The sequence below is a fragment of the Heloderma suspectum genome, chromosome 16 (assembly GCF_057233095.1).
Source record: "Heloderma suspectum isolate Gila_16-S chromosome 16, 16-S_ref, whole genome shotgun sequence".
Taxonomy (NCBI): Eukaryota; Metazoa; Chordata; class Lepidosauria; order Squamata; family Helodermatidae; genus Heloderma; species Heloderma suspectum.
In genome coordinates this window covers 8,191,115-8,204,691 of record NC_139473.1, presented here as the reverse complement: position 1 = coordinate 8,204,691, position 13,577 = coordinate 8,191,115, and the positions used below count along the sequence as shown (strand labels likewise).

At 46.4% G+C, this 13,577-nt stretch overlaps 1 protein-coding gene across 3 annotated transcripts in view; it reads left to right on the top strand.

The window, feature by feature from the left end:
- The window catches only part of ACACA (acetyl-CoA carboxylase alpha), a 264,931-nt gene that overhangs the window by 246,245 nt on the left and 5,109 nt on the right, over positions 1 to 13,577 (top strand). For all 3 annotated transcript variants that reach the window (XM_084822406.1, XM_084822405.1, XM_084822407.1), the window contains 3 exons: positions 2,971 to 3,125; positions 6,253 to 6,423; positions 13,255 to 13,391. In XM_084822406.1, coding sequence (XP_084678532.1) covers positions 2,971 to 3,125; positions 6,253 to 6,423; positions 13,255 to 13,391 — 463 coding nt within the window. The remainder of the gene's footprint in view (positions 1 to 2,970; positions 3,126 to 6,252; positions 6,424 to 13,254; positions 13,392 to 13,577) is intronic.

Below are 13,577 nucleotides of genomic sequence, written 5' to 3'. Positions count from 1 at the left end.
TTTTTTTGGGCAGAAGAGGCACGGGGGGATCGTTCCCTCCGCACCTCTCCTGACTTGCTCTTTTGTGCTAGACAGCCGTTTTTGGCTGTCTTAGCGGCGACGGGGGGGGGGGGGGGGCGACCAGGAGAGGAAGCTGCCGTATGACACATAGGATGTGTCATATGCTCAGCTCCGCTCTCCCCGCCCCCAGCCCCGCCCCCTTTCAGTCACTCCGTGCTCCTATTCTAAGCACGGAGGACGGGGCTTCTCCGCTTTGCCTCGGAGGCAGCACGGATTCAAGGGGCAGTTGGTTTTCTGGGAACTGACCTCAGAGCGCAGGCTCTGAGGTCGGTTCCTGGAAATGAGCATATCCTATGGCCCGCTAGACAGTGTCCGGTGGGCCATAGGATTGCTCTGAGTTCTGATTGGAACCCAGAGCAGATTCACCACCTCAATGACAGCAGAGCCACCAGCCTCCACTGCGGCCCCTTCTCAAGCACACTTTACCTTTGTTAAAGGGACAGGTGAGGACTGGCAGCAGGAAGGGCTTACTGTCATCAAGAGAGGCCGAAGAGGCTTCATCCTTCATGCCTCAGGAGCATCCCAGCCTCAAAGGCCCTGGTGTCAAGGCCTCAAAGCCCGGCCCACAAGGACTTCCCTGTTGCCAGTGAGCCTTCTCTTGGCCGGGGGGGTGCTGTCAAGGAGAGCTGTCTAGAAGCTAGCTTTGTATGAACTGGACCCAAACCTAAGAGGGGCTTTAAGCCTGGTATTTATTTGGGGTGGGTGGTAGTGGTGGTGGAGGGAGATCTCTGAGCTGAGTTCAGCTCATCCCTGTTGACAAGAGGTGAAAGGAACAAAAAGATACCTGACATTCGTTATGTGGTTCAGCCATATATGGCAGATATTTATTTTTTTTAGCAAATAGCCGGAACAGGCCTCCCAACTCAGAACAGAATCACAGTGTGGGTCAGGGTGTGTGTCTCCCCTTGCCCCTACTGCAGTACTCGTTGGAATCTCTCCGCCACCCCCTGCATGTGTGCGCCCCTGCCTGTGCCTACTATGTACAACGGGAGGAAAGGTGGTTATTTTTACCTTCTCCAGTGTGGCATCCAGCACAAATCCCCCAGAGAACGGACCTGCTAGGTTTTTTTGGAACTCCATTCCAACGTTCACGTATATATACACACACCACAGCTACTGATTAAAGTGGAAGCTGAAATGTTTAGCTTTAATACTCTATTGTTAGTTTTTCTTTCTTTCTTACGCATTTTACCTTAAGACTGGCTGCATCCATAGTTGGACCCAGAGCCTCCTTGCTTTGCTGTTGTGCCCCTTTACAGCAACCCTTCTCTATATATCTATATCTATAATTCTGGCATTAGATTTCAGCCGTGGCTGTGACTAGGGGGAGTGTGCCTTGCTCTCAAAATTCTCGTACTGTCGAAGATGGGTGAGGCGGGCCGCTTCTGTTCTTGCTTATGCTGCAGTGAGCTGTCCATGGTGCTGGGTCTGCATAAGCATTTCAGCCATTCCCTTTCTGCTCTCAACTTTTACCCGAGCCCTTGGCTTACCATTTCCACCTGACAGAGGCACCTGACGGAGTTCAGTAGGCACATGTATATTCAAGTATTCGTGGTCTGCTACACAGACGAGCATGCAACAATTGTCTTCCAAATTTGAGTTGTACAGCAAGGGGTTCTTTATCAAGTCAGAACTAGATGTGTCAGGATTCAAAATACTGAACTCCAGATGCATGGGATTCTAAAGTAAAGAATTTTCTCCAGAACGTGTAATCAACGTGCTTTCCTTTCCCATTTCCTGCAAAGCATCAGGGGGCAGACGTTAGGTCAAGTATAGGGAATTTCCCCTTGGAAATGCACAGTAGGTTGGTTTTAGCCTTTCTTGGGCTCCAGAAGGACTTTCATCTTGTGATTTTGCTTTGCCCGGTAGAAAGGGGCTTGAATCACTTGACCTGTCAGTACCTGCAATCTTTCCCCTCTTTCCTGCTCTGTCTAAGATCATTTCTATGTTCTAAGAAGCTGGGGATTTTTAAGTTTAGGAGGGGGGAAATGCACAGCTAGGGGGCATGATAGCAGCATATAAATATTAGTGGTGTGGCAGGAGAAAATAAAGCTTTTTCCTGTTTTCTTGTTTGCTTTCTCACATAGTCCTAGAACATTTTATTTATTTATTTACTTGTTACATTTATATGCTGCCTTTCCTCCAAGGAACCCAAGGTGGCATACATGATCCTCCTCCTCTCCATTTTATCTTCGCAACAACCCTGTGAGGTAGGTTAGGCTGAGAGTCAGTGATTGGCCCAAAGTCACCTGGGAACTTCATGGCTGAATGGGGACTAGAACCCGGATCACCCAAGGCCCAGTACATTAACCGCTGCCTGGTACTGGTATTCTTGGAACGAAGCAAGAGTGTTCAGGACTGTGGAGTATGTGTGCCAGTTTTCTATCCTATACTGATCCTTGTAATCCTTCCACATCTACTATTCTCTGCCTCTACAGCTCATTTTAACTTCAGCCTCCATATCCTGTTCTCCCCCACACCTCCCTTCCCTTGGAAATTCAAACTCGCTTTAAAATCTTGATTTTGGAAGCACAGTAATGACTCTGCATGAGTTGCTATCTCTGTGGATTCATGTAGCATAAACATATTCTTGGCGGGTTTTCTTTGCCCTGCCTCTGATTCCATATATAGATTTTGTCAGGCTGAGTTCCTCCGCTGATGCCAGGTCACTGAGAGGAGCAAAGATGGATGGGGTGTGTGTACAGGGTGGTGTGGGAGTGAAGCACCTTTTTGGGGCCCTGGGATTACTCATTCACCTGTGAATGCACCTGAGTAAAACAGTTGTTTCTAAGCTCAGGAAGCTGTCCGAGAGTGGTTTTTGCTTCCTGCTCTGTGGCTCTTTGCTCCTGCATCTTTCTTCCTCTCTCATCTCCTGGGGTCTCTGACAGGCATCTTTTCTTTTGATTTCAGGCACCCCGGAGCTAAGCCCAGCTGAGCGGAAGGAACTGGAGACCAAGCTGAAGGAACGGGAGGAATTCCTAATTCCCATTTACCGTCAGGTAGCCATGCAGTTTGCTGACTTGCACGACACGCCCGGCCGGATGCAGGAGAAGGGTGTCATTACGGTAAGTATTATGAATCCTTTTCTTACCGCTGCTGTCAAAAGCTCCAGTGTGTGCGGACATGCATTGAATTGTTGCAGAGGAAGTCCTCACAGACCCAAATTTCGAAGGGGTGGGGGGTGGAAGGCCTTGGTCAGCCTGGATTATTCTGACAACAGGGCATTAATATTTAATTTTTAAAAGAGGCGAAAGCTCCAAACAGGTTTGGACTGGATATCCTCACTCCTTAAATTCTGAGTTCTAGCACTTTTGCAAGGTGACAGATCGCCCAGAGCTAGAGCCAGCAGGGACGTGAGCCCCTTGAGTAGCAAATATGCACATGAACATAGAGAGCTGCCTTTATACAGAGTCAGTCCGTTGGTCTACTTAGCTCAGTATGATCTGGACCAACTGGGAGGGCCCTCCAGGGAGTCAAAGAGAGATGCCAGAGATGCCGAAGATGGAATCTTGGACTCTGTGCATCCACAGAATGTTTTCTGCCACGGTGCTATGGCCCTACACAGCACGAACCTCCCAATCCCTGTTGTCTGTGTTTCTGGCTAGTTCTTCTGAAACAGGTGAGCTGACTGGCCTCCGTTGAGTGGCAAACTGTGCAGCAGCTAGACTACTGTTTGTGGATCATTATATAATATCTCCTATGTCTCTTCGCGTGGCATTTCGCTGTACAACAGACGACCCCCCTGCAACTTGGAGGATCATGTCTGTTTTAGGGGCCACGACTTACTGAATTTGTCATATGTTGTCATACAATGTATGGTAGCATTTGCCGTATGTTTAGGTTGCAGTTCTAGGCACACTTATGCGGAAGCAAATGCCATTGAACACAGTGGGCTTACTTCCAAGTAAACATGCATAGGATTTTACGCTGTTACGTACCACAGTTCTTTTATATGAAACAGTTTTAATTGGTCGTGGTTAATACAATAATCCCCTTCAGGGCTGCTCTTGTTTGTCTATATTAAAATGCTCCCCCCCCCCCCTTTGTGGGAAATGTACCTTGTTTATCATTGGAACACTAGTGGACTGTTTCAGTGAATGGAGGAACACGTTTGGAACTAGGAAGGAATCCCCCCTCCCCAAGGCCTCTTGGTCACATTGCCAGTGACTCTTATGTCGGGGGGGGGGGGATCTCGGCCTCAACCCCCTTCCCCTTTTCCCCAGCTGCTGATCATTTTGTGGTTTCCCAGCTTGTGCAGTTCCCTCCCTCCCATTCTAAAAGGCTGAAACGCCTCTCCTAAGGCTTAGACGGTGCCAGTAAGAGCTTTAAGCAAAGATATGCTGGTGTTTTGCCCCGCCCCCTTTGCATTTTGCCCCCCCCCCCCTCCCAGCATGCAGCCCCATGAGAACTTCTCCAAAATGGAATTTGGTCCTCAGGCTGAAATAGGTTCTCCACTCCTGCTGTGTACATTTTATTCCATTTGGTGCCTGGTTAGTGGCCTGCACACTACTACTGCTGCTTTATGTCTTTCCGCCTCTTATTCACAAGTGTGTAGGAGCACACCACACAACAACGCTTTGCGGCAGGGCCCGCTTGCAGGGTTCGATCATCCCAGCCGTCACATCTATCCAGAAGTGCAGCCCCCCACTCCAGCTCAAGCTGGGCCCTGATGAGTCTTTCTAAATTCAAGGAGAGCGAGAGAAAGACAGACAAGGTGGTGGGGCAGTAACGACACACACTACCACATGGGGTGGAGGTGTCCAATGGCAGAGTACCTTTCGGAAGAAATATTAAGGAAATCATGCTGATCACAAAACAGCTAATCTCAAAAGGCCCTAAAGCGGCCCTACGGGGAATCTTTAATGAAGGCCATGCAAACTTGTTACATAAAAACTTTATTATCTTCTTGATTACAGCAGCTGGACTGGTGTTTGTAAAATGCTGGAAGGATGATAATGCAACACCTATAGGCATTCGGTATCAAAAAGTGTGTTACCTGGTCTTAGCTGAGAAAGTGACACACCAACTTACACTTATTAAAGGAAAAACCAGGCCGTACACCTTTTTTACAGTTTGGCAGGCAATTATTTCACCAAAAAATGACAGAAATGCCGGGAGTATGTTGCCAACAGGATTTTTTCATCTGTGGGCATAGCACACTGATCTGTTTTCTGCAGATGATTCCCTATGAGGTAGTCGCACTTGTGATAACATTCTGCAATGAAAAGGGAGAAATATTTTGTTACAGGTTGTAATATTTTCCAATTTTAAATAAATAAAATGCTTCCATTTTTTTTAAAAAAGGAAGAAAGACAGCCTAACAAGGTTTCAGGGCTAGAAATAGATAGCAAAATAACTAGCAGCAGAGAATTGCATCTCCTTTAAGACCCATGCAGAGAGGAGTCGGGAAACAAAAACTCCATGGAAGCTAATGCTACCGCCTACTTGCAGTATAAATTGGATTTAAAACAAGAGTGGCGCATGGCCATACAACCGACTGATGGGGTCATACAGGGATTTACTTGCACCTTCATGAGCCCCCATAAGGATGCCTGGCTCGTGCTCTCTGAGCCTGTGCGATAGGCAGACAACTCTTTCCCAGTAAACGATTTCACATAATGTATCCACAGGCACTGGGGTCTGGGAGTGTCTCAGTCTTTCTTGTTTGCACAAGCAATGGTCTGATTTCATTTGGATGGGAGGATTCACCATGTGGTAACTTTTTCTGTGGAGAAGCAATTGTGTTCATGTGTACCCATATTGATTGGTCTATTTTGAACATTTACATCCTGCCTGGCAACAGGCCTCTAAGGTGGCTGACAATAAGGGAAAATTAAGATGTAATAAACATATGATTCTTTTGACAGTTTGATCATGTCTTAAAAAAAAAAAAAGCAGTGTCCAGAGTTTATATGTCACCAGTGTTTATATGTCACCATTTTAGGGGGATGCTCATGAAATGTGTGCTGGCTTTTCACTATCAATAATGGCATCTTCATGCTATAAAGCATTCTCTGGTCTTTGCTTCTTTGCCTTGTGATCTGCCAGCAGGCTCTTTTGTCTTTGCTTAAGTTTTATTCCGAGAATATGTCTTGGCTTATTGTGTGGGGCAGCAGGGGTTTATTCCCCATTTCCATGTTAACTCATCTCTGTGTGTGTCTCTCTCTTTTTGTCTCGGTATAACGCGTACAGGATATTCTAGACTGGAAGACATCACGTACTTTCTTCTACTGGAGACTCCGGCGCCTTCTCCTTGAGGATTTGGTCAAGAAAAAGATTCACGGTGCTAACCCTGAACTGACAGATGGCCAGATCCAAGCTATGCTGAGACGCTGGTTTGTGGAAGTTGAAGGCACAGTCAAGGTAAACATAAACATACCTTTTTTTACTTCTTCCCAACTCATGCTCAAAGGGTGCCTCACCTTTTTCTTTTTAGCGTAAGTTTCTAGCCCTTATGACTGAAGAGTGAAAGTGTATGGGCAAAGTCTGCCGAAAGCTGAAGTTGGGATGGAGGAGTTGTGTTGAATTTGTAGTGGTCTGGAAGTGGAGCAAATTTCCTTGCCTCCTTCCCCATGAGTAGTATCATTAGAATAAATTATGCAAAATAGGGAGATTGGGTTAGGGTTTATGATTTGCAAACATAGGCAGATTGGGTTAGGCTGTATGATTTGCATAATTTGTACAAATCACAGAATTCAGCCATCCACAACACAGGATTTGGATTGCCTTTCTGCAGAATTTTTATTCTTCTCTAAAGTAGATGATACACAGACTCAAATCTACCTTGATGTTCGCTCCTCAAGTTATAACCATTCCAGGGACTTTTCCAATCTCAACAGAGCAGTGAGGTGGTATCTGTGAAAATACATTCAAAAAAATTAAAGGCATCCTGAGCCCTTTGGCTGGGGTAGGAATTAAAATCCCATATGAAGGGATATGAAGGGATTCCCCCCAACTTGCATGCAGATGGTTAGTGAGACCAGTTTTGTTCTATTTAGTTCTCGTCCATTGGTTGGAGAAGAAGCTAGGCCAAGTAACATGACAGCAAAGCCAGGTCTATTGCAATCTGACGTGTACTTGTGTGATCCATGTGTTTCTGAGCAAACATTTGTCTCACTTGTACATTGGATTTGTGTCTGGACTGTACCACTTTAACTTTCAGGTGGTAGTTTCCACAATGGGTTGCTTCTCCATACAAAATCAATTCCCTCCACCCAAAACACACACACCAAGGAGAAAGGTGCTAGGTCAAATCCTCTCCATGCAGATTTTGCCCAGTGAGTAGATTCCAAATCTCTTCCAGCCCAATCTATCATCCAGGAATCCCAAAGTCAAATGTCTGCCATTTTCCTAGAAGCTATTTTGGGAACGGTCTCCCCCCACACCATTTTTGGGAGGGATTACTGTAGCCATTTCCACCTGTCACAATAGGAATGTGGCAGAGAATTAAACTGGTTTTATGGTGGTTCTAGTTAAAAAAAATTAAAAAAAATCTGAGATAATTTTGCTGTTAGCTTCTCATTTTCCTCCCTTTGAGCTCCAAGTTTAAGATGGATATATTTTGCAACAGTCTCCAGAGCTTCTAGTAGGACATCCTGTTACATCCTTTCATTTTGTGACTTGAAGAAGAAACAAAACACATAGATCATATTGAATCTGAAGTGCTTTAAGGCTTGGAAAGAGAGAATGTATGTTGTGGAATGGGGGGAATTTTTCTTTAGAGGGCTCTGAGCTTTTGGAGGTAGTGTCTGAGCATCTTTTTTTTTTTTTAAGCCAGGCATCTAGTTAGCTAATACGTTACACCAATCAAGGAGAGTTATCTTAAGCCACAATTAATCTGCTCCCTGGCATATGTTGATAGGAAAGCATCATGCTGTTTCTTAATTAAAGGCAAACGGATTAAAAATGATTAATAAGAGTATTAAATATCCGCCTAAACTAAAAGCTTTGGGATTCTTGGGCAAATCCTAGCTTTGCTCAGGTCTGCAAAGTGGCAGGCATTTGCAGCAGAAGGGAGAGAGGGCTCTTCCTCAACAGTTTGTGAGCATCTTGATTTGCAGGAGGGAGGGCAGTGCTGTAGCATCTGGGACTGAAGCACAAGAGCAGTGGTTGCAATCTTAAAATAATCACCATTGCAAATAATGTTGTAGCTGTTGTGATTATTATTTTCTATTGTTGCATCAGATAGCCTTTATCAGAAGGTTCTTGAACGAAAGCTGTAATCTCAGGTTCAAATCTGGCTTCCTGATTAATTAATGGGGCTGGGATTGGAGGAGATTCCAGGGTGTAGGAAGAAACTTGAGGGTGGCATGTGCATTCAAGCAGCAGGTAGTTTCCCTTTCTAGGTGACACTACTGTGGCTGCCGTTCTTTCTAAGAGTAAAAACCACAGATAACGGAAGCTAGCAGTGATCCACTGAATACTGTTAGAGATGTATGAGAAATTTGTTTCAGTCCACTTTTGATCAGGATTTACCCAATTTGCACCTTCCGCACCGAACACGGACTCAGACGCAATCTGTGAAGTCTGTACATTTCTGAGCTTGCACTGTGATTCACAGACCAGAAGAAAAAGCATTCAACAGCATGCATACATTTGAAAAATCTGCATGAAAAAGTGCATATTTGTGAAAAACATGCACAGACACATTTTAATCAACGGGAGAAGAGATGTGTACATTTCAAGGATGCACACAGTTGATGCGTACATTTGGAAAAATGTGTGTGGATTTTCATGTGAAAAGAAACCTCCCCTCACAATCTCATTCAGACTGCAGTTAGAACGAGCTTTAAGATGGGATTCAGAAAACATCCCTAAATTTGCCCATCCCTGAATTCACACATTCCTAAATAGTTGAAAGCTATCTCAAGTGTTGAAATCAATGCCAACACGTTTTTAAAGAAACCTCAATGATCCACAATACTGGTAGGATTTGAACTTGTGGATTTTTGAAGCCATGTTGGTTCTAGTGCATCTAGATTCCCAAATATGGCCTTTCCTTTGAGTAATGAATGTTAGCTTTTGTTAATTAAAATATAATTTATTTCTAAATTAGTCATTTCCTTACTTACATGTTCTCAAAAAGACATCTATATTGACCTTCTGGTATTATGTCTTTTATCACCTGCATTACCTTTTAAAAAATTATTTACACGTCTATACTGTTTATGTGCCCTAAAGGCACTCAAGGTGGCTTACAGCAAGTAAAGATTCAGTATTTTACAACACTGTAAAACATCATGGCCAAGCCAAATGAGAGAGCGGGCTACAACAAGGGTAATGATGATGGTGCTGTTTCACACTCCATCCCTTTTGCCCCAATATACCTTTAAGCCTATGATGACAGACGCCATCCCTCTCCCCAACACCATTAAGAGGGATGGCAATATGGTATAGGAAGCATTGCCTTCTCTCTGAATTGGCTTCATCTGTCCTCCCTGCCAACATCACACAGTCAAATCTGATTATCTGTGTGGCACCCTGATGTCATTGAATTCACTATGTAATCCCCAGTTGGCTAGGGTCACTTAAAGAAGCAGAAAAAGAAGGTGCTGAAGCAAAAGGAAAGGAGGGACTAAAGGTAGAAAACGGGTGCAACAATAAAAATGAACGGGGTGGGCCAATGAACATTTTGGTGCCCCCAAAACGTTCACGGCAAAGATTTGGTGTAGCTCTATGAAATGGATTATAACTAGTCAGTTTTAAAAATTCTACGATAATTGAGTAATTGGCTAAACTATCATAGCGAGGCAGGATTAAATCAATATCTTCAGTTTCCCCAAACGGCCTGACAGGAGGTCTCACTAGAACTAGATCTGGTGAACCTCTCATCTAAAGGAAAGCCACAGGCCTGGCACCATCCCTGGAAAGGCTGTGTTCTTCGAGGACAATCTCACTGCGGATAGCAGTGGCCAGGGCTGGAGCGGAGGCAGGGGACACGGACCCAGCGCTTCTAATTAGCAGGGACGCTGATGTCGTCTGCCACCATCAAGCGTCCTTGTTCCCTCTGAGCTTAGCTGCGATCCTCACAGGAGCTGCGGGGAGGAAATGAATTTTCCAGGAACATTCTATTTATAACAGTAACAGAAAGATAGTGTCCAGGTCATGGGAAGTAATAGTTTTATTTTATTTATGTATTATATCTTCACGTAAGCCTGCATGATGTAGTGGTTAGAGTGTTGGACTGGGACTTGGGTTCCAGTCCCCACTCAGCCATGAAGCTCGCTGGGTGACTTTGGGCAGTCACTGACTCTCAGCCTAGCCTCCCTCACAAGGTTGTTGTGAGGATAAAAGGAGAAGAGGACCACCATGTAAGCCGCCTCAGGTTCCTTGCAAGAGGAAAAAAGGCGGGGTATAAACGTAGCAAATACACACACACACACACACAGATGGGCAGGCATGGGTCGAGGGGTAGGTGGACCATACTTTCTTCCTAAAGTGCTCTTGGCACTCCAGATAAATTGTGTTTCTCCTTGAAAACAAGTATCAAGGCCTGATGGGTGCATGAATTTGTTTTAAACGTATTGGCAAAATACATGGAGGCCAAGAGAAGAGGCCCAAATTTCATTACGTTTTTATCTTGGAGGATGAGAGTCATGGGGCCACGGGGAAATAATGTGGAATCATTGCCACAGCTCTGGTTTCTGGCCTGTGCCACATTTCGAAACACAAAAATGCAGATGGTATTAAATGCATGGCTAAAATAGTCCTATTCGTTGCCCCTTTGATACGTTCCTTGTTGTTCCATCCCTGTGCTAAAAACAGTAGACTCCACAGCTCGTCCTTATGCATACCGCCAACAAAAATGTCACTTTGCTTCCAAGGATCAGGCCAGTTTGGGTGTGTGCACTCCCTCTGCTCGCCCATTTCACGCTGAGCTGGACTGCCACTGGCGCATCGCCGCCAGGCCCAGGGGTTCACCCTTCAAGGAACGTGGTTGCTGCTTCCAGCCCTTGTACCACTGAGATACTTCATCTCTGATTTTTGACATGAGCGCCTATTAAATCATGATGTCGAATTCATTGTCATTCCGACTTTGACTTCATTAGCAATATACCAGAGAAGGATAGTGCACCTTTAAAGGATGAGCTTTTGTGTTTAATTACCCAAATAAAATGACATAAATATGAATGAGCGCTAATGGTGGTACTTGGTTTTTTCCGGAAACCATTAACGATTCTTAAATGATTTGTAAAGAAAATGAGAGGCAAGAGAAGCAGCGAGAAGGCTATTAGGCTTCTAACACACTCCTGAATGATTATATAGTCAACTACCTAGCAAATACAGAACTAAATGATCTTGCAACCCCCCCCAAAAAAAGATTTTTTCAAAAAATATTTGCTACTGGGGTTTTCCCCATGGCTTGATGGCACTTTGACCTCTCTTGTAATGCTCATCACTTCCAAAATGGGGATTAGATTTCGTGACTGGTTACAAGCAGTAGACACAGAATTCTGGGTTGGTTTGTTTTTAAATCTCCATTTCTTATTTTGTGTTCTGTCATTGCCAGTGCAAAGCTAATGAGGACTAGTAACTTCCTTAAAATATAGCTGCATTTTGCAGAAGCTTCTGACTTAAATTACGGTATTTAGGTAGGTACCGTATTTTAACAGTGTGGCTGAAGCCATACAGAGGCTTTGAATTCCACACCCGAGTAATTCCTAGACTGAAATTTAATCTTAAAAGTGAATACACTGGTGAGTACTCACCCCCTGAAGAGGCTGCTTGCTGTGTCTCCGCCCCGTTCACTGTTCTGGCCTTCAAGTTCCTGCCGACGAGCCTCCATTACGAGCAGATAATTCTGCCAAAGCTGCCTCAGACGTGATCCCTCCAGAGCTGTTGGGACTACGGCTCCCATCATCCTTGGCTGGGCCCTGCTGGCTGGGGCTGATAGGTGTTGAAGCCCAGCGATGTCTGAAGGGCTCCAGGTTCCCCAGGCTAGCAGTGGCCGCTGGGCGTGACGGCGCTGCTGGGTTCAGAAGTGTATCGCCTGCTGGGCAGCAGCAGGGGACAGCTCCGTTTCTGGGCTTGCTGGAGGCATCTGGCTAGCCTCTGTTGGCTACAGAATGCTGGCCCAAGGTGGTCCAGCTTCTTTGACCGCAAGAGTGAAGTGGGTGTTGCGTTTTCGCTAAAGGCAAAACGGGAGCATGGCTAGCAGATACTTGGGGAATGCTAGCGCACTACATATTTTGGCGGCCAGCCCGTATCCCTGTATTCCAGCCCTCCCCAACCAGGTGCCCTCCAGATGTGTTGGACTGCAACTCCCAACATTCCTCAGCCAGCTGGCTGTGGGATGCTGGAAGTTGTAGTCCAACACATCTGGAAGGTACCAGGTTGGGGAGGGCTGATGTGCACTTAGGCTGCCAGCACATGGGCATGAACAGCGGCCCGTCTTCCTGCTCTTCCCTGCTGAGCGGCAGGGCAGCAGAGGAGCGGGGACTGTGGGCCAAGCAGGCCCTGCTCCCTGTGTGGTAGCTGCCCCCCCCCCCAGTCTCTCTGGCCATAGCATGGTCAGGAGTGGCTATAGAGCCCTGGGGCAGCAATGGCCTTCCGACCACTGTAGGAGCAAAAAGGGGTGCCGGGGATTTTCCCGCGTAGAGCAGAGCCTTCTACCTTACACCCAGTCGGACTCTGGCTCCATCTAGCCCAGTATTGTCTGCATGGACTGGTAGCTGCTCTCCAGGGCTTCAGAGAGGGATCTTTCCTAGCCCTACCTGGAGCTGCCGGGGATCGAACCTGGGACCTCCTGCATGCAAAGCAGGCTCCGTTATTTGTTTATTGACTGTAAGGGTTACATTCATATCCCAGTTTTCCTTGGAGGAGCCCAAGGCGGCCTCCGTGATCCTCCTCTCTATTGTTTATCCTCACAACAGCCCTGTGAGGCTGAGAGTCAATTACTGGCCCAAAGTCACCCGGTGAGCTTCATGGCTGAGTGAGGACTAGAACCCGGGTCTCTCCGGTCCTAGTCCAACACTCTAACTGCTACACCACACTGGCCCTGTACCACAGAGTGCCAGCTGTCTCTGAATCATGCGCCTTTCCAGTTTCGCGATGCACTGCTCTTTGTGCCTCCCCTTGTCCCTGCTGCGTTAGATTAGGGGAGGGAGGCACGGGAGAATGTGGCCGTGCTGCAGGCCCCTGGGTGCGCGACTGGCTGCAGCCCCCGGCACCAACTCCAGCTTTTCTCCTCGGCAGGCCTACCTGTGGGATAACAACAAAGACCTGGTGGAGTGGCTGGAGAAACAGCTGACGGAGGATGAAGGTGCCCGCTCGGTGGTGGACGAGAACATCAAATACATCTCTCGGGACTACATACTCAAGCAGATACGGAGGTGAGGAGGCAGCTTTGCGACGCTCCGTGAGAGGGGGATGCAGCAGGCCCTGCTTCCTATCCTGTGCAAAGCGTCAGAAGCAATCCTGACACCCTTTTTAGTCATTGTTCCTGGATAACTCCAGCCCTGTGCCTTTTATTTACCATCCGTGAAAAACCTGCAAAGATGTGATTTGGGCCGGGGTTT